At 36.8% G+C, this 27,301-nt stretch overlaps 1 protein-coding gene across 3 annotated transcripts in view; it reads left to right on the top strand.

Annotated features, from left to right (window-relative positions):
- Nucleotides 1-27,301, top strand: part of PKHD1 (PKHD1 ciliary IPT domain containing fibrocystin/polyductin) — a 460,535-nt gene that overhangs the window by 419,211 nt on the left and 14,023 nt on the right. For 2 of the 3 annotated variants that reach the window (XM_019658751.1, XM_019658750.1), the window contains 3 exons: nucleotides 6,381-6,488; nucleotides 13,324-13,482; nucleotides 17,587-17,709. In XM_019658751.1, the coding sequence (XP_019514296.1) occupies nucleotides 6,381-6,488; nucleotides 13,324-13,482; nucleotides 17,587-17,709 (390 nt within the window). Of the gene's footprint in view, nucleotides 1-5,505; nucleotides 5,614-6,380; nucleotides 6,489-13,323; nucleotides 13,483-17,586; nucleotides 17,710-27,301 lie in introns of those variants that run through there. The other variant, XM_019658752.1, reaches the window with a different exon arrangement.

The following is a 27,301-nucleotide window of genomic DNA, read 5'->3' as shown; positions in this document are numbered from 1 at the left end:
GTTCATAGAAAGACCTGTCTTTATTTGCGAAAAACTGAACAAGGTGCTGATTTACAGCCTCATTTGAATTGAACGTTATACCACACAAGGAGTTTTGAGGACAGCGAAACAAGTAGAAGGCTGATGGTGCAAGGTCAGGCGAGTATGGTGGGTGTGGCAACACATCCCATCCAAGCTCCAGTAATTTTTGATGGATGATCAAACTTGTGTGTGGTCTCGCGTTGTCATGGTAGAACACAACTCCTTTATAATTAACAAACTCTGGACATTTATAGATGATGGATTCATTCTAACTGTCCAATTGCCAACAGTACACATTCGAAATGATGTTTGGATCCTTGGTAGGAGCTCGAAAAACACAACACCTTTAAAATCCCACCACACTGAGAGCATAACCTTCCTCTGATGAATGTCTGCTTTTGATGTTGTTTGAGGCAAATCATCACTTCAGGACCAAGACTGTTTGCACACCACATTGTTGTAAACAATCCACTTCTCATCACCAGTTATCAGTCGCTTCAAAAAAGGATCGTTTTCCTTGCATTTAATGAGCATATTGCAGATGTTTATACACGCTGTCCAATGAACTCTTTTGAGTTCATGTGGAACCCAAATATTGAGCTTGCTTATGTATCCCAGCTTCTTCAGTTGTTCATGAATGCTTGAATGATGGATGTTCAATGTTTCTGCAATCTCTCGTTTTGTGTATTGTGGGTTTGACTCGATCAATGTCTTTATTTTGTCGTCACCAACCTCCCTGACCAAGGAGCATCATTGAGATCAAAATAACCAGCACAAAATTTTGTGAACCATCATTGGCACTGATGTTCTTATAGAGCATTTTCACCGTAAACTTTAGACAACTTTTCACAAGCTTGATGTGTGTTCTTCCCTTTATGGAAGTAAAACAGTAAAATATGGCAAAAATGCACAGTTTGGGCCTTCATTTTCAACTTGTTGTAAAATCTCCCAAACTCAACCAAATCGCTCAATTTTTTTTTTTTAGAATAAAGCTAGAACTGTCAGCTGTCAAATGACATAGTAATACCATAGATGCAAATGACTCTAGTACTTCCAAAAATGAACTAATGCCATCTGTTGCAAACATGCGTCATGACTTTTCCGAAGACCCAATAAGCCCATGCATATATGGTCAACTGATATTCAACAAGGGAGCCAAGAATACACAGTGGAGAAAGGATGGTCTCTTTAACAAATAGTGTTGGTGAAACTGGATACCCACATGCAAAAGAATGAAGTTAGACCCTTGCTTTACACCATACAGAAAAATCAGCCCAAAATGGATTAGTCTTAAACGTAAGACTTGAAACTGTAATACTCCTGGAAGAAAACAGAAGAAAAGCTTCTTGACATTGGTCTTGGCAATGACTTCATAGATATAACATCAAAAGCACAGACAACAAAAGCAAAATTAGAAGATGTATTGATAACTTTAAAAAATTAGCTTATCAGATTTCTTGTGCACTTTGTAAACCAGTTAAGACAATTCTGCTGGTTCTGAGTTGTCTGTAATGTTTTTTTCAAACTTGTAAATGACTCACCTACCAGTTCAAACATCAGCCTATCTGCAAAATCTCTGGTTTCCAAGAAAAGGCCATTACTTTACAGTTATATTTCTTGTGCCACCTTGGCTATGAGTTTAAGCTCAATCACATGACTCCTGTAAAATATATGAAATGCTAAAATGCATAGGAATAAGTCCATCATAGAAGTGCTGAATCTTGCTTCTCCTGCTAATTGCATTTATTTTGGCCTAAATTATTCCTGTTGTCTGGTATATAACACCTGCCTCTTCTGAGGATATTGCTTTTTCATTCTTTGTTACTTGTCTCTAAAAAAGGTAAAAGGTAAACTTGTTATGATAAAGTTCCCAAGATAATGAATTCTCATTCAACACAGTTTTTAATGAATTAATCCCGGATATTTTTTTCTACATCGCTGTTTTATTTAGCTTATAGGTTTTCGTTTTTTTGTTTTTGGTTTTTTTTTGTACAAAGCTACACTTCATCAATTCCAAAAACAGAACTATCCCCTTCTGAACATTTTCTTGAGGAAGCAATCAACATTTCATGATAAGGAATTTCATAGCTTCAAAACCCTTATTGTTTAAATATTGTTTTGTTCTGTTGTTTTTTATTAGAGGTATAAATTTGACTATCTCTTTTCAAATTGCCTTGCAACTATTTTGGCCAATAATTTCCCTACTCTATCTACTTATTAAAAAATCAAAACTTTTCAGCCTTTAGAAAAAAATAATTTTCCTCCAAACATCCACAGTGTTGTTACTCTCCTCAGCACCCTGTCCGCTTTCTCTTTGTATAATCCAATTTTAATGGCCAGATGATACTGCTCATTTTATGAGAATCACCTCATAGATGTTCCATATTTTCTGCATTTCCACTCATACAGTCTATATTTTACTCACTTTGGTAAAAATAACACCCATATTGCTGACTCATATTTTCACTTTTCTTGGTGATTCCTTTACCCAGTGAAATCCTTGGGTTTCAAATCCCAAGGAAAGAGGACGGCCCAAAATGTTTCCTGTACAAATTTGTAGAAACAAACCAAATTATTAAGAAAACAAGATAATTGAACAAAACTATCCAAGGTTGGCTAATGTGAAAATTAAACATTGAAAACTGCATTATGAGGTAATTTTATGCTTGATCTTAGCCAAAAGGCCGGGAAGTGATGAGGTAATTTCAAATTACTTGTTTTGGTGATGTCATTCTGTCTATTCTTCAATGCCATTAAGCTGTTTTTGGCATTTTATTTTGAGATGCATAAGATATAACAGTAATTCAGCTACTTTCTGATCTTAATCCAGCAGTATCAAAAATATCAATTTGCAGCTTTTTTCATGCTCTAGTAATATATACATCAGTTACCCTCACCTGACTATTGAAACTCAGCTACCCCTATCCTCCACTCCATGCATTACCCATGTTCTATACTTCATCTACACTCCAAACCATACATACACCGAATACCTTACCCTCACTCTATATCTGTCTTTGTACTTTCAGGCTTCTATAACAGAATACCATAAGCTGCTGCTGGTGGTGGTGGGGGTGGCTTATAAATGAAGACATTTATTTCTCACAGATCTGGAGCCTGAGAAACCCAAGATCAAGGCTCCAACAAATTCAATTTTGGAATGGCCCACTTCCTGATTCATAGATGGCCATCTTCTCATCATGTCTTCAAATGGCAGAAGGGGCAAGAAAGCTCTCTGTGGTCTGTTTTATAAGGATGCTAACTGCATTCATGATGGCTCTGCCCTGATGACCTAATCACTTCTCAAAGGCCCCACCTCCAGACATCATCATATTTAAGATTAGGTTCCAACATTTGAATTTTGGAGGATATAAACATTGAGTTTACAGTAATACCTTACCTATACTCTATAACTTAACCATATCCAGTACCTTAATTATACTCCATACCTTGCTCATATTCCATATGCTTAGTTATACTCCATACCTTACCCATACTCTATATAGTACCCACACTCCATACCTTTACTCCTACTCCATCACTTACCCATACCCAGGTCCTTAGTCATACTTCATGTCTTACCCATATTCCTTTTTCTAAATATTGTGGTAAAATACACAGAACATAAAACTTACTATCTTAATCAGTTTTACATGTACAGTTCAGTTACACATATTTTTTACCTTAACTCATACTTCATACCTTACTCATCCTCTATACCTTAGTCATACTCCATACCTTACCATATTTATACATTACACATACTCAGTACCTTACTCATGCTCCGTGTCTTACCCATACTCCACACCTTTCTCCTATGCCGTGCCTTACTCAAACTCCACACTTAATTTTGCCACACTCCTGATACTTACCCCACCCCACCCCCAATCCTTCATTATTTTTCTTTCAGTTATCCTAACGATATAATCACTGACTAGCTTAGAATCATATTGTGATTATGCATGAAGCTGCTATTTTATTCTATTAATATCAATTCACGCTAAGTGAGCTGATTCACCTGGATCAGTATTATCACCATTACCCTCCTTGGGAGATTCAGCAAAAAAGTATGAGGAACAGGCTGAGGTTGTCTTCTATGCCTGCATTTTTTTACTTGTGTCATGAAGTAGGGAAAAAAATCTTGGGTAGTTTTCTGTTTTTAGAATGCCTACATTGCCAAAACATTCTATTTCCTATGTTTGAAAGTACCTTTTAAAACCATCATGAAATACTTCTCTTTAACTTCAGAAAGAATGGAGCCAAAACCATTTGGGATGGGTTACATAACTCATTCTAAGCATTTCCTGGAGAAAAACAAAATAACAACAACATCATACCTATACGTCTAGTCTACGTCTTTTATTCTGCAATATAACTTCTTGTTCTTTTGTCTCAGTAGATCTTCCTCAGTAAAAAAGGGGTTATAATCTGTTCACGAAAAAGTGGATTTATATACATAAAGACAATTATTTAAGGGCCCTTCACATCCTTTGATACTTAATTATAGATCCTAGTTGTAGAAAAAAAGATATGTTCTTAATATTTTTAAAAAATAAAACCTCAACATTAAGGATATAACAGTTTGCTAGTGTGTATAGCTGGGGATGAGAAGGATAGTTGAGGCAGAAAATTTGGGCTGGAAAGGTATTTTAGAAACCATATGCCCTGCAGAAACATACTCAGGTCGCATTCCCTGGTAAGTCATGTAATCAATTTCAGTCTTGCCCAAGCCCAATACCCCACCCCATCCCAAGTTCCCTCAGCCCATACATTGTTCATACGGGCTCGATCAGGGAGCCTGTCAATGACATTTGTATATTTTACAAGCACTATTCCAGAGATATGATGAACCCTGGAGTAATATACTGTACTTGGCAGCAACTGCCTCAGCTTTTGGGTGCATATGCTTCAAATCTGAGAATATCATAGATATATATGGGAATCTTTGTAGAGATCTCTGAGGCAAGCTGGTATTTAACACAAAAGCAAACCCATTTGGAGTTAAAGCACTTTCCATTAGGCAGTTTGACGGCTGTTCTACGAAGCAGACTCACTGTGCTCCACGGACACATTTCGATTAAATGCTGCTTTGTATTCCTCCAAAGACGGGAACAATAAGGACGTTTGTCAAAGGAAAAACTGCAGCAAACGATTTCATGTTGAACATCTGTACTCTGCAGTTCATTGTTTGCAAGAGTTTATTGGCCATAATTTTGATGCATATAGGTTTTAAAGAGTATAAACTGCATTTATCTTGGGCGCCTATCATTTATTTTAGTCTTGGCTTATTTATTTCCATTTTTCTGGGCATTTTATTTATTTTGGGACTCTGAAGAGATGAAGGAAAAGATGTTTTTGAAAAAGGAAGTTTTAGTTAGCTCCACAAAATTGATGAGGAAAGACAATGTTTTCACAAAAAAAGATTGAGCAATTGAATTGAAAAATGTAACACTAAGCAGATTATATCTTTATGATACCTTTCAGCCTTAAAGATCTCAAACCAATTTATAAACTTCAAGACCACTCTCCTAACTCATTGTCCATCATACCAATCATAGTGACATTTGCAGAGTGAAATGGAGCAGCTGGTAATTAGCAGAGTAATTTGAGGATGCTGGAGTCAGAAGACTAATTAATGGCACTGTGAATGTGATCCTGAGTTAAGTTGTCTTCTTTTAATTATAAATAGGTGGCCTATTTTTAGAAGATGTAAGCTTTCTTTTTTCCATTTTATTCAGGGAAACCATAGCCTAGGCGATTTAAGTAGCTAAATCATGGGATAGCCTTTATCAGTCAAGATTTGATACGTTGCTAAAGCCTTGATCAATTGGCCTAACTTTGCCATCACATAAACCAAAGATGCTTTGAGTGGGGAAAAGAGGCAGAGCCTAGAAACTGACCTCCTAGAAAGATAATAGTCTTTCTTCCTTGAGAAACATTTAATATTAAAAATTGTCAATATATAGTAAGGATTAAGAATGCTAACTGAAATTAGGCAGATTTGGGCTATAACCCCAGCACCAAGTAGTTGAAACTTTTATGAACCTATTTCCTTATCTCTAAATAATACAGATAATAACATATTTTATAGGGTTTTTGTGTAGTTTATTTATAGTGATGCATATAAAGCACAGTGTCTGGTTAAGCTTTCGATATATGTTAGCTGTTATTATTATTTTATCTTGGATTATTTGGTTCCAAGACTTGTTTAAGAACATTATGATGGATTTAGTAACTTGTTTAATGAAAAAGAAATGCTTTTCCTTTATTGTTCAATCACCTCTTTACAAAGAAGATTTGAACAAATTTCTCTGAGTAGGTAACTAACATTTACTTCTTGTTTTTGTGTTTGTTTGTAGGGTGCACTCAGGCAGAAACTCAAGAGGGTTATGTGAGCTTTTCCAACCTGGCAGTTTTGATCTCTGGGTCAAATTGGCACTTTATTTTTACTGTCACTTCCCCTCCAGGTAATTTCAATGCAGTGTGTTTTTATTATGTTTCTTTTATTTAAAAAAAAAATAGCCACTTCTTTATAATGAGAATAGTTCTTATAATGAATAAGGAAGGAGTCACTGTAGTTTAGAGGGAAAAAAGCACTTGATTCTATCAATAAGGTGTGAGGGACAAGAACACAGGTAAAAATTAAGCTTTGGGAGAATACTGGTAAGCAAGAATCCAAATGTCCAATTCCTCTAGTTGTTAAAATTTACTTCGAATGTTGTATTTTTTAAAAGAGTTCTATGATATTTGATAGCATTGGTTGGTATTAATTAAAAAAATAATTTATAAAAAAGAGAGTCATGGGATATTGAGTGTTATGAATGCTTATCTTTCACTCCTACCCTCCTCATCTACTGCCCCCTCCTATCCCATAAATGGCAACTGCATTCATTTAAAATCCTGGTACTTTAGAAGTATTGGTATAAGGTGAGTGTAAATTGCTTATATGATCCAGTTCTTCTTGATAAATCCTTAAAAAATCCTTTCCTTACTGACAAATTTTGCTTTATTAGAGGACAATACTATTCAATAAGTTTGTAGTAAGTAACATGTTAATTAATCTTCAAAGCCAGATGAGCCTATGTGATATACTACTCCGCCATTTCCATGGAGGAAGAGCCAAGTCTCCCATGGAGGAGGGGTGACAATGGAATTTTTTTTTCAATCCTGATTTGATATTTATTGTTGTTCTTCATTATTTATCTAGACCCCGAGAGTGCAATGTTTGATATGCTCTTTTTAAAAGATTGAACTCTGATAGAAATACAGAGTTAGCTACTATGAAAAAAATATGATTTAAATATTGCAACCATTATTGTGACTTACCAGAAAAAACAAAAAAAGAAAACACAATCCCCATATAAAAAATGTTTAAAATACTAACATCACATTTGAACTGAAAACTAGAAATTTATATTTCATTATTATAATAATTTTGATCAGATAAATTAGTCTGATACCTAAGACATGTAATTTGGAAAGCAATTCATGTAACATGTGATAATGCAGTTTTATGAAAAATACATCAGAACAATCATTACTGGATTTAAACCTCTTAGATATGGGAAATGGCAAAAGAAATCAGATATTTTGATGTGAGATATCTGAAGTCCAACAACAAATGTTTAATTAAGGCCAGATATTAGTCTTCCCTCATGAAACTGTCATAGTATATCCTTTTCAAAAAGTTAGAAATATGGCTTTCATGAAAATATATAAAGAGTACTTGTCAACAAATTCTTGAACTCATCAATGAGGGAACCAGGAGGATGGCAAAGCTGGAAAGGAACATTTAAAGGGTACAGATCATATAGCCAGGAGGAAACGGCTGCCATAGGCTTGCAAACTTAGACACAGGGCGATAAAACTGGAACCTTTGAGGCCACATGTCTACAGATACCCTTTGTTTCTTTACTGGACAAAAATCATTTGTAGCTTACCAATCTTATACAAATTAACAAGCTTCAGCCTTACTTAATATTAAACATTAAGTTAAAAAATATATGTTCCAGAGAATTTGACAAACCATGCATGGGCCTATTTGCAAATGCTACAATATAACATTAATTAAATCTATACTCATTTTTTTCCCTTAATTCCAAGATTTGGATCGTATTTCTTCACAAAGGGAATATTAGGGTCAGGTAATATTATTATTAATTGTGTAGGGCAGATATTCTTTTAATATGTATGAAGGTGTCCTAATTTAAGTACGAGTTCATGGAGAAACATGTTCCATGTCCCTGACCCTAGGATTCCCAAGGACATATTTTGAAGGGTAACACACGCAGAGTTGAACATTTTGTCCTAGAGACTTTTGTCCTTCCATTTCCTCAGTGGGTTAACTAAGACTAAATACTTCATCAAGTTTATTTTAAGAAATAATTTATAAAATCAACTGTAAAATGTGGTGTAGACAAAACTTCCCAGTAACACTTGTGCTTTTGAGGTAAGGTTGGCGTTCATGTTGACTAGAGCACTGCTTTATTTTAGGTCTCACCTGTAACTTGTAAACTAACCGAGGAATTTTCATGAAAAGTTTTTCTCTATCATTTTTTCCTTAAGTTATTCTTCATAACTTTCAAGATCAAGCCTGGAAGGTGAGGCTATGTCAGAATGAGATTACAAAAGTTTCAATTAGAAGAGAATAGATGAAGGACTGGGCGAGTGGCTCACTTGGTTAAGAGTTGGCTTGGGATGGCCGCTCTGAGCAGCAGGGCCCCAGTTCAGATCCCACATGAGGGCCAGTGATGCTGCGTCCTCTACAGCTAAGATGGTGAACAACAGCTCGACCTGGATCTGGGCTCCTGTGAGTGGATGGCGACAGCATAGGCTGCAGCAAGTTGCCGTAAGCTACCATGAGTGGCCGTCCAATGGCCAGCAACCAATCTGCCTCACCCAGGAAGAGTGCAATGATAATACCAACATGTGCCAGTAAAGCAACGTCCTCCACAACTAGACTGAAGAACAAAAGGACAGCAACTTGTCTGTTCCTCTTCCCTGATTCCCCAGCACTGTTCCCTTCCCCCAATTCCCCAATAAAATCTTTAAAAAAAAAAAAAAGAGAAAGAAAAGAATAGATGAAGGATAAAAGAAAGGATTAAAAGGCCTGCACTTTTGTGACCCTTCTTGACATCATGTTTTGTTTAAATTTTGCGTTCCTATGCCCCCACTTAGGCATCCATCAGCTTGTTCTCTATATCTATGGATATTTCTGTTTTGTTTTGTTTATTAATTTGCTTTTATTTTTTATATTCCACATATAAATGAAATTATGGTATTTGTCTTTCTCTGTCTGATTTATTTCACTTAGAATAATATCTTCTAGGTCTATCCATATTGTCACAAATGACAAGATTTCGTTATTTTTATTGCTGAATAATATTCCATTATATGTGTATAATTATATATAATATTCATATGAAATATATATATGTACACACACACACACACACACATTACATTTTCTTTACCCATTCATTTATTGATGGTCATCTAGGAAGCTTCCACATCAGTGGACACAGATATATATCTTTTTCAATTAGTGTTTTTGTTTTCTTCAGATAAATACCCAGAAGTAGAATTGCTGGATTGCATGGCAGTTTTAATTTTTGGAGGAATTTTCATACTGTTTTCTATAATAATGGCTGCATTAATTTACAATCCCACCAGCAGTGTACAAGGGTTCCCTTTTCTCCACATCCTCGCCAGCACTTGGTGTTTATTGTTTTATTGATGATAGCTATTCTGACACAGGGGAGGTAATATCTATTGTAGTTTTAATTTGACATCATGTTGATTAGCAGTACATATACTGAAAGTAACTCCTTGTTTTCAACTATATCAATTTCTAGTGCTAGAATCATTTGGGAAAGCAGCTCTCATTCCCACATTGATAGGCAATCAATGAAATTTCTTATTTCCAACAAGCTCCAAAGTTATAGATGTGACAAGCATTGATTTATGTTGTTGTTATGTTTTCATTTATCTATGAATCAAGTGGAAAACTTGCAATAATTTTTTTATTATTTTTCCTCCTCTCTGTTATAGAGAGACAAATAAAAGAACAAATCATTATTCCTGTTTTAGAAATACAGATACTGAGTAACTGAGAAGTTAAATGGTTCTGGGTAAGTGTGTAGGGAATCCTCATAAGTCTTTCTAATATGTTGACTAATCCAGCTCAGTTGTTCATTTCTAAACTTTCTAAGACACTGCCAAGAGAGAAGGGTTTCCGTAAATTTATAATGCTGAATTTCCACCCAGCCTTTCCACATTCACTATCATTACCAGCGTCTATACTAGGCTGTGTTTTTTCTAACTATTTCTTGGAGCCACAGAGTTCCTAGGGGGCTCTCAGGGGTTTCTGGGCTGGGAAGAGAGTGAGGGAACCAAGGCTGCTCCCCGCCATCTAATCTAGAGAAACTTTATTGTAATTGTCAGGTCCATGCCTGAATCACTCTTCCTCCAGAAATTCACATGGCTCACTCACTCATCACTTCACTCAGGCTTCTTCCCAAATGTCACCTCCTCAGAGAGGCCTTTTCTGTATCACTTAGGCTACAACCCTGCTCCCACCTCCCGTCATTCTCTTTCTTCCAGCCTCACTTTAGTCCTCTTCAATGCACTTACCACCACTTGGAATCAGAGTCTCCCTGCATTTGCTTGTTTGTCTACTGCCTGTGTAATTTGTGCCCCATTGGAACCTAAGTTCCCAAAGACACCGGAATTCTGCTGAGTTCAGCATTATATTCTCAAGTATAGAAAACCATGGCGTATCATAGGTCAAATAAATATTTGTTTATGAATAAGTAAGTATATTGAGATTATATCTAAGAGTGCATTGTTAACAAATGTTCTGCTGCTAAAAATATTTGAAAGCTGGTGGGCTCCGCTCTTAAACCCAGGTTACTGCTATAGGCTTATAAACAGGTCTCCCTGACTCTGAGCCTTCACAATCATCCCTTCTGCAACACTTTATTGCCTTCAGGCTATAGTCATGGGCCTTTTGATGAACATTTAATGTCCATCAAAATTTGTCTCAAATGCTTTCCAGGATTAATCTCCAGTATTTCCCAGGGTTTGTTTCTTAAACATCCATTAATCTTTTCTCCTTTCTGTCTTTATTTGCTCAGTCTTCAAAGCCCCATTTAGATACTTTCTCCTCTGGTAAGCTTTTTCTGATCACATCAATGGAAAATATCCTTCCCAAACAATTGATTTGCATTATTCTGGTGGCATGTGTCACATTCTGATTTGTATTACAAATGTGTATGTATCTCATTTTATTTACTAGCTTGTAAATATCTTAAGAATGAGAACAATAACTTAACCACTTAGCAAAGTAAACAATCACTGAGCAATCTTTGGAATATGGATAAAAGAATGAGGAATTTTGTTTTTGCTTCTGCAAATCCCTAATAAAATCCATTCCCCCATAACCGGGCTAGATTTATTTTTTGAGATGCCCATAAAAAGCAACTAATTGATAAGAAACAAGCCGTTAGTCTCGAGTATAAGATGTACACACAAGAGAACCATTTCTAGCTAATTTTGTTATGGCAGCTTTGGGACTGAGTCAGCCAGGAGTCCAGAGACCAAAGATTTGACTGTAACTTTCAAGTTGTCAGGCTCAACCTCAGAAAAGCACAGCAAAGAAAAACATGGTGTTTCCTTGAGTAGCGAAAATCAAAATTTTTGCCTGAGTGATTCAGATGAAAGCAGAGGTTTAGGTTTGGTTTGTTTGTTTTGAATAAGCTGCTTTAAAAACACTGGCTATAACCAATTCATGTTAATAGGCAAGCTTTTTTTAACTTTTTATTTTTATATTGAGGTATTATTGACATGATAAACTACACATACTAAAAGCATGACATTTGATAAATTTTGATGAACATATATTCGCATGAAAACATCTCCACAATTAAGATAATGAACAAATCTATCATCTTCCAAATTAAAGGCAAATTTATATTTTTCTTATTTTAAAAAATAATATACAATGAAATGTATCTTTCTTTAGCATGTCTTCTCATTAATTCAAATACATGAATAGATTCATGTCACCATGACCACAATCAGGATGCAGAACATTTCCCCCAAAAAAGTCTTCCTCATGCTTTCCTCTGTCCTCACCTCCTGCCCTCGCAATACTACTAATCCCTGGCAATGGCTGTTCTGGTCCCCATTGCTATAGCTTTGTCTTTTCTAGACTGTCATATAAATGGAATCATACAGTATGTACCCTTCAGAGATGATGGGCTTCTCTCACTCAGCATGGCTTTGATGTTCATCTCAGGTGTTATACGTTGTTAATGGTTTGTTTCTCTCTCTCTTTTCCTTCCTTCCTTTTCTTTCTCCTTTTTCCTTCCTTTTCCTTCCTTCCTTCCTTCCTCCCTCCCTCCTTCCCTTCTTCCCTTCCTTCATTCCTTTCTTTCTTTTCCTTCCTTCATTTCTTCTTCTTCTTTTTTTTCTCTTTTTGGCTGAGTCTGGGTAAGCCACAGTTGGCTTATTCATTCTTCTGTTGAAGAACATTTAGGTTGTTCCTGAATTTGGATGATGATGAACATACATGCTATAAATATTTGTGTGCAGATTTCTGTGTGTATAAGCAAAGGATGTTTTTTAGATTCTTGTATGCCTTGTTTCAAAAATAATAATGGGTGAGAACCCAAATTATCAGTCTGTTAAAAGTGGAGGGGTTTGAGATGAATTCTTAGAAAGATACACTCTGTAAATAAAGTCACCCATTTTGTCCCATAGCCAAATGGCTCCATCTATCTACCACTGCTCTACTCCCAGTTTTTTAAATAACAAAATTTGCATTGACATTAAAAATACTCTTGGCTTGCTAGTAGGCATCCCTGTTCCCTTGTTTTGATGTTACGTACCATATTTTAATTTGGATACATTTGTCAGAGCAAGTAGTTTTATACATTCTGGAGCTGAGAGCACTTCTGTTCTAATCAGTGGAACATAAGAGTGATACTGAAATTTTGCATTGGTGGAGAAGGTTCGCATAAGTCTGAGAATAAAAGAGGAAAATTGGAAGAATTCCCTGATCGGTATAGGACAGAACTGGAAAGAAAATATATATGTTATTGTTGGAGTTGTATTTTTGTACTTCTTCAGAAATACAAATTTTTTATTTATTATTGGTTCATTTATTTAATCATTCAGTAAATATTTATCAGATCTACTAAATGCCAATACTGTTGTGAGCATATATTTTCCACAATATTATATTATTATATTAGCATCCTGTTAATATGTTATTATTAAAATTTTTTTTTTTTTAAACAGGAGCCAATTTTACAGCTCGATCCAGGCCATTTGCTGTCTTCCCTGTGACTAGGTCAGAGAAGTCAACCATAATCCTGGCTGCTTCCCTCTCCTCAGTGGCCTCATGGCTGGCTCTGTGCTGTCTGGTGTGCTGTTGGTTTAAGAAAAACAAAAGCAGAAGTATGTATAATTTTTTAAGAATGAAAATATTGGAGAAAAAATGTGATCATGTATAATATGTTAACGTTTTTTTCTTTTCCCCCAAAGAGACATTTTATGAACTTTTGCAATATATTTAACCACATGGAGCTAACTTGTTCAATTTATATAGTAGAGACAAGGTTTGCCTAATTTAAATAACAACAACAATAATAAAAGCTCATATGTATTGAATACTCACTATGGACCAGATTCTAAGTACTTTCGACACATGAATTTAATCTTCACAACACCCTATGAAGTAGGTACTAGATACTGTGTCTGTGCTATGGAGGTAGAGCATGGCATGGGGCACAGAAAGGCTTAGTAACTTGGCCAAGGTCAACCAATCAGGAAGAAGCCAGGCAGTTTGTCTCCAGAATTCACTCTCTAAAACTGCGTGCTCCACAGCCCAGGTAACCCTCCGAAACCTGAGTTCAAGAATTAGGGGTAATGTCTTCTTTTTCAGAAGAGGGAAGAGAGTGCTTGGTGATTTTTTGTTTGTTTTTTTGTTTTGTTTTGTTTTTTGGGTTTTTTTTTCCCTCGAGCTGCACAGAAATTATGTTCTTAGACATTTTCCCAGAATTCTTTTGGTGGCTGGAGACACGGAGAATCACTGAGGGAAAGAAGTTCTGTAAAAGGGGCTTCTTCCTGTCTTTCTACTCCATTCTTAGAGTGTGGGAGGGAGAGAAGCCGATCAGACACCGGCAAATCCCTTACTCCAGCCACACCACACTTCCCAGTAAATGAGTGGATGAAACACTTATGATGCTGGGAGATATTGGGAAACCAAAGTAATAAACAGGAGTGAGTATATAAAAGGCAAAATGAGGAGAGGCAGAGAAAGAGAGTCAAAATAAAAAAAGGAAGAAGCCTGGGGCCACTCCTAGAAGAATCACCGTGTTTGGATTTTTGAGGAATACATAGGATGCACTCTACTTTGAACCAAGCTTCAGCCTAGTATCCCTACCTCTCTCCCTGTCATGATCGGGCTGGACAAACTACAAGGAAGCTTAAGGAGCCCTGTCCTCCTCAAGAAGAGCAAGATCTCACCCTGGGATTTTGCTTGTGATTTGTTGATGCCAAGGTTTTGGTCTTTCTTTTTAAATCTAAAGTTCTCTCTGTGTGTGTGTGTGTGTGTGTGTGTGTGTGTGTGTGTGTGTGTGTGTGTGTGTGGTGCTTTCTGGTTTGAAAGCAAAGACCTTTTGTAATTTTTTTTTTTTAAGATTTTTTATTGGGGAATTGGGGGGATGGGAACAGCGTTGGGGAATTGGGGAAGGGGAACAGACAAGTTGCTGTCCTTTTGTTCTTCAGTCTAGTTGTGGAGGACGTTGCTTCACTGGCCCAAGTTGGCACCATCGTTATGCTCTTCCCGGGTGAGGCAGATCAGTCGCTGGCTTCTGGACAGCCACTCACTGCGGCTGCTGGCCGCTCACGCTGACTGCTGGCTACACACGGTAGCCCATGGCAACCCACTGCCACAGGGGCTGCAGCCTATGCCGTCGTCGGCGACTCACGGGCAGCCCAGCTCCAGGTTGAGCTGTTGTTCAGCATCTTAGCTGTGGAGGGCAGTGTCACTGGCCCTCATATGTGGGTTCCAGACTGGGGCCCTCTGGCATCCCAAGCCAGTTCTTAACCATCGCGCCACTCGGCTGGCCCAGACCTTTTGTAATTTTTAATCTCAGGTGATTATATGATGTGGTGATTTAATTCTCATCCTCCATGTTATAGCTAAACCTATCAGCCATGGAGGGACCTCTCACTCACCTCTGCTCACCCCATCTCTCTTGTTCCCCAGCAATAGAAGAAGCTTTTCCCTGCAGTCACTAACATATCAGTTACTTCAGTGGCTCTTTTTGCTCTTTCAACATTTGAACATCTGTGGACACACATTTCCTTTTATTAAATTCCCATAGTTTCATGTCAGGACAGACTCTTAACTTTCTTAAAAAAAATGTAGCGATTAGGAGGAACTTTATGAAAAAAAAAATAGTGTTCAGTAATCAACTCGGTATGAGTAATTTGAATATCCTTCCTTCTATTTTTCTGTACTTTTCAAATTTCTAAAATTAGCATTTCATTACTTTAGAATCAGAAAATTATATTGTTTCATCTCATCCTCAGAGAACATGATTCTTTGACTCAGCTAAATGGTCTGTGTCAGCAGTTTATAAAATTTTGATCTTGAGGCCTTGTTAAACTTTACATAATTATTGAAAACTCCAAAGAACTTTTGTCAATGTGTGTTCTATCCGCCAGTAATTCCAAATTAGAGGTTAAAAGACAAAATGTAAAATTTGCTTATTAATTTATTTTAAACTAACAATAATACATGCATTATATGTTAACATAATGTATTTTTTTATTTTAAAAACTACGTTTCAAAAAAATGTACAGTAAAAAGAATGGCATTTTTATAAACTTCTTTAATGTCTGCCTTAAGAAAAGTCAGCTGGATTCTTTAGGCAACTTCTGCATTCTATTTGTTGCAATGTATTGTTTTGGCTAAAGTTTATGAAGAAAATCCAGCCTCGTGCAGATACATAGTAGAAAGGAGAAGAGTATTTTAATAACCTTTATAGATAGTTATGGGTATTCTTCTTAGATACTGTACCCAAACTGGCCAAAAGGTAGTTACTTAAAGGTACATCTCAATGTACTTTTTATACTCTGTTACATGAAAATCAACTAGTCCACCTTGTACTTCAGTGGCACTTTTACCCATGTGTGATTTTGAAACATTATGTTTTGGCCATCTGGAAAATATAGTTTCACTGAGTTATGAAGATCTTTCAAATGCTGACATATTATATTCTATGATTTTTAAATCAGATTTGTTAATATCCATATGGACATTTAAGAGTTAGATATCTGAAGATTATAGATGATACAAGTTTTCTAAAATTCTAAATTTCCCATTATAACTTGAACTTGATCACTCCCAACAAATACTGTCCATTGTTTCTTTGAAGTTACAGGCTGATTTGTTTTATATATATATATATACATACATATATATATATATACACACCAAAAACCAAAGTATGAATAACCATAATTTGTCTCTCAATCATTCCTTCAAGTTCTTTCAATGTAAAAATGGCATTCTATGAAAAAGCTCAGAGCTCAATCACAGAAGTGTTTTTCCTCTAGAAATTGTCATATGCCATGACACGGCATTATCTGACATTATGTTATAAATTTATTTGTTTATCCTCTGTCATCCAATCTAGAATAAAAGCTCTTCAAGGACAGGGATCAGGTCTTTCTTACTCATCATGTCTTTCCATTGCCTAGAACAGTGTCTGGCATGAGCAAAGTAAATATATTATTTGTTAATATACTTAACAAATAAATGAATAGAAGATGAAGCATCTCTTCAGCCAGAAGTAGACTGAAAATATAAAGTCTTCAATCAAAAGTACACATCTACATGAGTTCTATGGATTATACCAATGTCAATTTCTGGTTTTAATATTACAGTATAATTACACAAGTTGCTAATAATGAAGGAGGCTGGGTGGATTTACATGGGTTCTCGTATATTTCTTTGCAACTTCCTATGAATCTATAATTACTTCAAAATAAAAGATTAAAAAATGTATTAGTAACATTTTATACCAGCTCTGTCCAATAAAGATATAACATGAGCCACAAATGTGAGGCACGTAATATAATTTTTCTAGGAGCCACTTAAACTAATATATCAAAATTTATTTCAACATTCAATAGACATAAATATATACTGTATTTTACATTTTTTTCAAAATTAGGCATATATGCTACACTTACAGCACATCTCAACTCAAACTAGCCACATTTCACATGTTCAATAGCCACTTATGGTGGCTACCACATTGGACAGTAAAGTTTTTTACCTAAAAGTTGGTGGTCAGTATATGGGATTTTGTTTCACTATTCTTTAAACTCTGGGTATAATATACGCATTCTGTTGCATGTATCTCACAATCATTTTGTGGGAGAATACAAAGAAAATATCTTAATACTTAGGCCCATTTCCAAATAAAATGTCATTTTACTCCAAAACAAACAAGAAACACTCACTTCTTTTTCTCATTAATCTAGAAATAAAAAGTGAAGATATTTCTGAATCCCAGACTAATGATCAAAAGAATCATATCCAGCTTTCATCCAAGCACCAAGGATCACAAGTAGAGACCAAAAAAGAAGATCCCATAATAGGAGAAGGTAAGCTTGGACACTGAGGATGACCCCCACCAGAGAGACCCAGTGTGAGTGAACTGTAGCCTCCCTCTCCCCCTGGCTGCCAGTTTCTGCATCAGTTTAGTTTATAATCATTTCTTGTAGTCTTTGTTAACATCTTCTCAAGGAAATTATACCCCAGCATAGGAATACTCAAGCCTAGCTGTCTCCTAATCTATTAACCAATTATTCAAGTTGGTATTTATATTTTCTTACTTAGTAGAAGGTTATTGGTTTAACGCGTGAATTTGTTACACAGAGCAAGCGAAAACCAGAATATAGGCATATAATCTTTCCCTTAGCTATTGCAAAGCTGCCAGTTTGGCAACATTACAGAATTTGGGAAAGAAGAGAGTATAGCTGCCAAATACCAAATTAGATTATGAATATAGAACCCTTAAGAAATGAGTCAGCTTGGTTAAGCTCTGCTTTGTTATTTAGTCGTTCTTTTAGCGAAATGTGTAATATTATTTGCTCGCGTTGTGCGTTATGCCAGATGATTTTGCTTGTTATATTGCTAAATCACCAGTAGTATTGGTGCCAAGGAGAGAAAAAAGATTGGCATTTGCTTCAGATCAATGTTTTGCCCTTGTCCTTCTAAGGACACAGAAAATAGAAAGGTAGTGGGCAGAACACAAGATGGATTTGCCAGGTATGGATATGGTGTAAGAAAAATAGTCATATAATTTCCATGGATCTGAAATATTTTAAAACATGCTCTAAAGGGAAGAATGTTCTTATTTTTCTAAGTAATAGCCAATTATCATCATATTTTGTGCTTGAAAAGGAATAGGAATCTTAATAGTTCCGAGTGAATGCTTACCCAAACAATAGTCATCCAATGTTGCACACGCATGTATCAGCTTGTTTGGCTGGTTTTTCTTTTTCCCATGGAAGAAACAAAGTTCATTTTCTAAAAATTTTCCCAACAAATTAGCCAGCAATAATCCAACTCCTGGGCCTGCACCAAAAGATGGTAGGGGATTTGGGGCAGGTGGGGGTGAGAACGGAGACAGAGAGAAGGGGACAGGAATTGTTTCTAGATTCCATCTGATACCACTTTAACTTTGGTTTCTAGAAGCTTCTTGTCCCTACTATTGCATGCAAATTCAGGGCACGCCTTTGCAAACGGTCATCTGAACTCTGCTCAGTGAATGAAGAACAGCCTACTCAACTGCATTCTTCAGGGAATGGCAGGAGTGATGCTAATCTCTCCCCTAATCTAATATGGCCATCTACATGGATCTCAGTTGCCCTGTTCAAATTAACTATATTAAGCAGTCCACAATGCCTGGGTGTTTTATTAAGGAACATTTTTTTATGTGGCGGCTTATTAATAAATTATCAGGAATGAGACAAGGGACAGGCCTCTTGTGGAAGAGTTTAGATTGAAGACATGGGAGTACCAAAAAGGCCATTTTATTAGGACATCCAGCTTAAAACTAGAAAGATGTGTTATCTGAATCCTCCCCTGGGGATCACAGGAAATTTGTTTCCTTTTCTTCTACGATTTGTCCAAATCTAAAGAGCAGTTTCCAAGGCAAGTAATGAGCCATCTCCTGCTTTCCTTAGGAAATTATTACCAGCTACAAAACACCTAATTATTGCTAACTTTAAATAAATTTGCTTTTATTTCATTATTTCTATGGCACTTTAGTCTCCCTTGTCCCTCTGTGATTTTAAATTTTTGGCATTTGCTGATAAAGTGATTCTCTCTCTCTCTCTCTCTCTCTCTCTCTCTCTCTCTCTCTCTCTCTCTCTCCCTCTCTCTCTCCCCTCCCCTCCCCCGCCCCATAAGCACTTTGCATTCACTAAGCATTACCATAGTACACAAATTGTTTAGCTGATGGAATTATTCCCACTGCCCAGTAGATTCAGGCTGTAAATTCACCCTATTATGGCTTTTATCAAAAATTGTATGGATGCAATCAGGGTGGGTAGTAGAGAGTGCAATGGGGGAAGATGGGGGTAAAGCATATATCTTTCGTATTTTACTGTTACCGACCAGAGTTTTTGACATTATAGAACCATCTGAGCCAGCTTTAAAAATTCATATCTGCTCTTGTCGCTCTGCTACTCAGAAGATTTAATGAATTCCCATTGTCAGTTGGAGAGGCAGGGGAATGTGACAATTAAGGACAAGAAACCCAGGAGTCAGGCCGACTGTGTTTAATCCTGACTCTCCTATTGACTTACCTTGTGGCCTCTAGAAAGTCACCTATCCTCTCTGTGCACTTCAGTTTCCTCATCATTAAGTTGACATTATATTGCCCACACTTAGGGTTGTTGTACGATTAAGTGAGTTAATATCAGTAGAGGATGAAGGCTATTCCTGGTATACTGTTTGTGCTATTTATTGTCAGCTTCTCTTGTGGGTTAAGACTCAGAGCCCTCCAAGACCTGACTCCATTCTATCTTTGTAATCTTATTTTATTTTATTTATTTTTATTTTTTTATTTTTTTTAAGATTTTTTTATTGGGGGAATTGGGGGAATGGGAACAGTGCTGGGGAATTGGGGAAGGAGAACAGACAAGTTGCTGTCCTTTTGTTCTTCAGTCTAGTTGTGGAGGACGTTGCTTCACTGGCCCAAGCTGGCACCATCATTGCGCTCTTCCCAGGTGAGGCAGATCAGTCCCGGCTTCTGGACGGCCGCTCACTGCAGCTGCTGGCCGCTCACGCTGGCTGCTGGCTACATACGGTAACCCATGGCAACCCACTGCCACAGGATATGCAGCCTACGCCGTCGCCGGCGACTCATGGCAGCCCAGCTCCAGGTTGAGCTGTTGTTCAGCATCTTAGCTGTAGAGGGCAGTGTCACTGGCCCTCATATGTGGGATCCGAACCGGGGCCCTCTGGCATCCCAAGCGAGTTCTTAACCATCGCGCCACTCGGCCGGCCCTGTAATCTTATTTTAGATTTCACCTTCCTGCCCCTTGCTCACACTCACCACACTCGTGTTCAACCATCCAGAGACATGTCTAACCTTCCCACCCATTTGCTTGCACTGCTTCTTCCAATTGGATTGTTTGTCTTCCCCTGTTAAAACCTCCTCAAGCTTTTAAGCACTGCCTGAAATGCCTCCCCCCCCCTTTTTTTTTTTCACAAAGTCTTCCCCAATCCCTTCCACTTCAATGGAAATGAGTATTTGCTCTTTGGGTTCCAAGAATTCTAAAGGTATGCTTTCATAGTAGCACTTAGGACTTTTTAAAATTAACTGTACATTGATGGCTCCCTGTCCCCATAGACCAATGATTCTCAACCAGGGGCAATTTTGTCCACCATGTAGGGTGGCCAACGCATCCTGGTTTTCCCAGAACTTTCCCATTTTTAAACTTCAAAGCCCTGTGTTCCAAGAACTCCCTCATCCCCAGACAAATTGGGCCAGTTCGTCATCCTACCTTCAGAGGGCATTTGCAATGTCTCGAGACATTTTTGTTCTCACAGCTTGGGGGAGGGGGACACTACCGGCATCTAGTTAGATCAGGGATACTGTAAAAAACCCACCCCCACAATAAAGATTACTTAGCTCAAGATGTCAATAAAACCAGGGTTGAGGAACCCTGGCAAAAGCTATCACTCGTTTTTGTAACATTTAGATGAGAGACTGCTGGAATGACTTAGTGGATGCCATTAGATTTTTATCTACCAGTAAATATTATATAAGTATTTATTTACTTCCTGATATTTGCTTAGTACCTTTTAAGGTCTTCTCTGTATAGTTGCAAAGAGGTGATATGTGGTCACCAATCCTGTATAAGTTTCCAATATGGTTGGGATAAAGAATAATATTTTAGGGAAAATGAAAGAACAGTTCCAAGCAATAAACAATGAAGTGTAATACAATCACAACGAGCAATATGTATTTGAAGAATTCAAAGATGAGAGAGAATGCTACATGAGAGAAAGTCATCATTATCCTAAGTTACAAGTGTAATCCCTCTAGCGCCTAAATCATATCACACTATTTCAAACCCCACTTGCTTAGGGCTTGGTTGTCCTCCATTCTCCTTCTCACCCTATGCCTTTGCTTAGTTTTATCAATTCCACCTCTGCAGTGTCTTCAGTTTTCATCTTCCCTTGCTTGGTTTCACAGATATGTCTTCAGTCTCAGTGAATACACTTCTTACAGATGTCCACTCCTCCACTCACTATTTCTTTTCCCTCCAGGACAGTATGCCCCATACACTATATGCCTTCCAGTTTCAGAATTTACATCTTCATCATTCATTCAACAGTAGTTATGAGTGGTCTATTATCCTAACACTCAGTGTATGCACATATCTGAAGTGTACCATTCCTTCCAAACTCAAATCAATTGTTTCTCTTTTTCAAATTCTCTTATCTAAAAAGGAATAGCCCCCTTCTCTCAGTTTTGACAACACTTCCCTCTTTTTCACTTAACGCCTTGTATATGGAATATAATTATTTGTGTTCATCTTGTCCAGGTCCTTTCACATAGATTCTGTATCTTTTCTAATCCCAGCAGCAATTTTACTGTAGAGTGTTACGATATGAGACCACTGATACCTATTGTTGAGTGAATGATGAAGATAGAGAGATGACATGGCCCTCCCTTCTTTTCCTTCCCCCTTTCCAGAGAACCCTGGATTCCAGCATTTTTTTTTTTTAACTCCTGGGAAAAACAAAAGCAAAAACCACCCTTATTTTTTCTAAAAGAGATATGGGATATTTATTCAGGTTCACAAAATTAGCAACAGGATAATGACAGCATATCTTTTGGGTTCTAACAATAGGCAAAATGTGACTACCTGCTTCCAAGCAGTGCTTTGTGCTGGCAGCCTGCGTCTCCTCTCCCAGTTTCGTTGCCACCACCTTTGTCTTGGCAGGATAGCTATTGCTGTAGACCTCACTCAGTGTGCCTTCTCCAATCCTACACTGATCTTCGGCCACTTTTTTTTTTTTTTAAATCCATACACCAATGTTGGGAGTGGAAAACTGATGTGTAAGAGTGGCAAGATATCACACATCTGTGACTATGACTATCAACTTCAGAGATTTATCTCTACCACTTTAGAGTCCTATCAACTATGGATGGTGTGTTCTGTGAATATAAAATAAAAAGGACTGTCAATGTACCTTTGTAAGTACCACTCTATGAGAATGACAGGGAGAGGGGAGGGGAGGGATGGCCTCAAGATGTCTGGAATCAATGAAGAACAAAACAGCTCAGGACTAAAAATTGTCTCAAGTTCCCAGGAGAGTAAAACTATATTTGGAAATTATTAATAAATAGCATGTCCACGTTATATAATAAAAAACATGAACATCTTCTAATTTAAAACATGAATAAAATCTAGCCCTTAATTCCTTAAGAAAACTTAAAAAAAATATCTAGGATTAAGAGCCTGCCTGATAAGTAAGATGGAGAGTTCCAATGCTATTTGTAACCAAGATCCAATATCACACTTAACAATTGAATATTAGAAGGATTCCTACTAAAATGAGGATAAGACACATAACTCATTCTTACCATAATATTATAAGCTATATTTTGGAATGCTAAAAAGCAGTCAGATAGAAAGCAAAATTAAGAGTACTGGGCTAGAGAAAAATACATGATGGTTTACAGATGATGTAATTATTTAACATGTTTCCAATTAGATTGACTAATATTGCAAAGACCTCTGTTATTCCTAAATTAACTTGGGTTTAACACAGTTCCAATTAGTTTATACAGAGTAGAACAGCATAAAATGATCCTAAAATTCTTCAGAAAATATAGATCAATAATACAAGCTAATTTTTTACTAGAAATTGATTTTATGGTTGTGGGAAAGTGTAAGTCAACCAGAGAGATCATATTTATGTTACTATTCTTAAGATAATGTGATACTTACATAAGAAAATATGGGCACATTAGTGGAAATAACCTCAATTAGATATAGACATAGATAATAGATACAGAAATGTAATATATGAAAAAGGAGATAAAAATAAAGGAAAACAGAAGTGTTACTCTATAAATGGAGCTGGTAAATTTGAGTCTTTAGAAGATTTATCAATCTAGATTCACACTTCAAAAAGTACACTAAAGTAAACTCTAGATGGATTACTAATAAGTTAAATTAGGTTTATTAAAACATTTCCATTGCTAGAGCATTCCAAAAACAATAAAATGGAGATCACTTGTGATATAAAGTGAGATTAAAGGCATTTTTCCACTCTTCTTTTAAAATTTTTCATACCTTCCTGATTTGTCATGCATTGCTTATTAAAAAATAAATGATAATTCTTCACTTGAACAAATAATCTAGAAAAGACGTAGGTCATCGTATACAATTTATTGATTACTATTTATCAATTAATAAATTACAATTAGTAAAATGATATTATTTATTAACTATTGCATATGAGTATTCCTTCTTCAGTATGTGGGCAGAGGGTTTGCCCTTGTTGGCAAGTGAGAATTCAGGTGGAGTACATTCTTTATGTCGGTCGATGAGCCATCCATCTCGCCTTTAGAGTCTACTTAGGTTCCAAGGTGCAGGTGATTGTATTGGGCCTTCTGGACTGAATCTAGGTCATTCAACACTGAATGCAACACACGGAGACCAGACTAGGAAACTATGAACGGTGGGAGTGCGGTGGGAACTGGCGGGACATTCATTGTTGATGTTCTCGTTGCAAAAGAAGCCAGTGACTAGTACCCACACAAATTAAACAATACAGGCACAGCATGTATTGGTTGCCCAAGAAAGTTTTGGAAAAGACAAAACAGGGTGAGGATAGCTAAAAAAAAGTTACAGCTGACTGTGGTTGACCCTGGAAGGACCCCAAACCACTGAGTCCTTCTTTTCATAACAAAGGGATATATCTTCCCATATTTTATGCCATTCTTCCTAAAACTTGATCAAAACCACCACTGGGACTCTGAGAGGCATGGAGGGTCAATTTGAAATCCCATCTTTCCATTTTAATGGGAATTCACCAACAAGGCAGAGGTGGAAAGGAGGCATGGCAATTCATATGTTTTGATACTCAATCTTCTTCCTTCCCTAAAACCCAAACATTCAGCTGAATGCCTTAGGACAGATATCTGCTATAAATTCATTTTTTATCTAATTTGTCTGAGATCTAAGCTTCCTATGGAGGTCTGAGATCAAAGGATCTGATTCCTTCTGATGTCGGCGCTGCCATATAATGTGTGCTGACTTAGTTCTGTCTATAACCTCACAGTGGGAGGCAGCCAGCCTCCCTGGGCACCTTTACACAGCACACTTTCATTTCGGCTGGGGAGTCTGTCAGGTATGTTGCTGTTTGGGGCTACCATGTAAATAATTCATGGGAGATTTTTGAATGTTTTTGGGCCTACAAAGGAAAGTTATGCTTGTGTTAGTCTTTTGTGGATAGATACAGACTCAAAGAACAAGGGGGAACAGGTTTCCAATGATGAGCTCTCAAAAACAGGATAACAATATCTTCAATGGTTTGAAAATCAGTGACTTGCAGTGTTTAATTTCCCTTATATAAAATGCTATTGGTTTTACCAAGGCATAAAAATTCAAAGCCTTTTTTTTTTTCCTTTTTTAAGTTTGCTTTCACATGACAATTTATTACTCCTGTTCTTTGGTTATTTGCTGATCTCAATAAACTCTGTCTTATCCTCCTGGTGCAAGCAGTAATTACAGAAGTGACACCAAGCTCTGTACTTGGCATAGAACTGAGCATAATAAGGAGACAAGGTGGATAGTACAAAAAGTTCCTTCTCTGAAGGAACTCAAAATCCAAAGAGGAAAAGGGGGCTGTCGTACAAGGAAAGGTGACCAATAATAGAAGCAGTTACACAAACCAAGTAAAAAACCCTAGTCAGCAAATATTGAGGCATAAATCATTGTAATTTGAGCTGCAAAAGAACAGTTCTGGAAGGAGTTGAGATCCCATAGGGAAATTAGGATAACCTGAAAGTTTGCATAGCTCTAATCGAGAGAGTTTTCCATAGTTAAGTGGCCATCACAGATACATGCTAAGCAAAGAATTGTGGAAAAGGAGAGAGAAGATATGATACTATGTAGAATATTAATTGATGCATCATGGGAACAATATGACTCTTTATCTCATTTTACTGCTCCAAATCAAAACTGTTACACGTATTTATATTGTTGCTATTATCTTCTCTTTCTCACCTCCATTTCCATTCATCGTTAGATTGAATAGGAAATTAGTATTCTTTGCCTCAGTAATGTGTCATATAGTATGATATAGACATGATTACTGTCTTCTAATACAAACCAATATCAGTCTCAGTAAACTTAGGAGCATAATACATGGGTTAAAAAAATTAGCATTTACATTATATATAAAAGAATGATTACCGAACTGGGTAATGAGATGTGAGAAAAGCAAGGGCAGGAAATGTCAAGGTTGCTATTGTCACCTACCTTCTAGGGGTTTAGGACAGTTCTCAAATTCTTTTCACTGTAAGGGAAATAAATGCATGCCATACTCCCATGCATGTAACCAAAAAAACAGCCTCCTTAATTCCACATTGTTTCTTTAACTTTATGCAGTGTCATGTGGTGCTTAGAGGACACACTCTGGAGTCAAAAATCTTTAATTCTGTAAAATAAGTAAGATCTGCCACTACTTTGTACATGGTCTTGGGAAGTTACTTAATCTCTCTGCTCCTTAATGTCCTCTCTTCCAAAAGAGAGATAATAATAGCACTTACTTCAAAAGGTTGTTATAAAGAGTAAATTAGTCTACTCAGATTTTCCATTGCTTCTTGAGTTAGCTTTGGAAGGTTGTATGCTTCTAGAAAATTATCCATTTCTTCCAGATTGTCAAATTTGTTAGCATATAGTTGTTCATAGTAATTTCTTAAAAATTTTTTGTATTTCTGTGGTGTCTGTTGTCATGTCACCTCTTTCATTCCTGATTTTACTAATTTGAATCCTCTCTCTCTCTCTCTCTCTCTCTCTTTTTTTTTTGATGAGCCTGGCTAGAGGTTTGTCAATTTTGTTTATCTTCTCAAAAAAACAGTCATTAGGGAAATGCAAATTAAAACCACAATGAGATACCACCTTACCCCGGTCAGAATGGCTATCATCAATAAATCAACAAACAACAAGTGCTGGCGAGGTTGTGGGGAAAAGGGAACCCTGGTGCACTGTTGGTGGGACTGCAGATTGGTATAGCCATTATGGAAATCAGTATGGAGGTATCTCAAAAAACTGGAACTGGAACTACCTTATGACCCAGCAATTCCACTCGTAGGTATTTATCCAGAAAAACCCAAGACACTAATTTGAAAAAATATATGGACCCCTAAGTTCATTGCAGCGCTATTTACAATAGCCAAGACTTGGAAACAATTGAAATGCCCATCAGTAGACAACTGGATTAAGAAACTGTGGTACATTTATACAATGGAGTATTTACTCAGCTATAAAGAAGAAGGAAATTGTACCATTTGTAACGATATGGATAGACCTAGAGAACATTATGCTAAGTGAAATAAGTCAGTCAGAAAAAGACAAATACCATATGATCTCACTTATATGTGGAATCTAAAGAACTGAATAAACAAGCAATGTGAACAGAAATAGTCTCAAAGAC

The sequence above is a fragment of the Hipposideros armiger genome, unplaced genomic scaffold (genome assembly GCF_001890085.2).
Source record: "Hipposideros armiger isolate ML-2016 unplaced genomic scaffold, ASM189008v1 scaffold_288, whole genome shotgun sequence".
In the NCBI taxonomy this organism is placed as follows: Eukaryota; Metazoa; Chordata; class Mammalia; order Chiroptera; family Hipposideridae; genus Hipposideros; species Hipposideros armiger.
The sequence above is the reverse complement of the archived record's forward strand: the minus strand, read 5'-3'. Positions and strand labels throughout refer to the sequence as shown.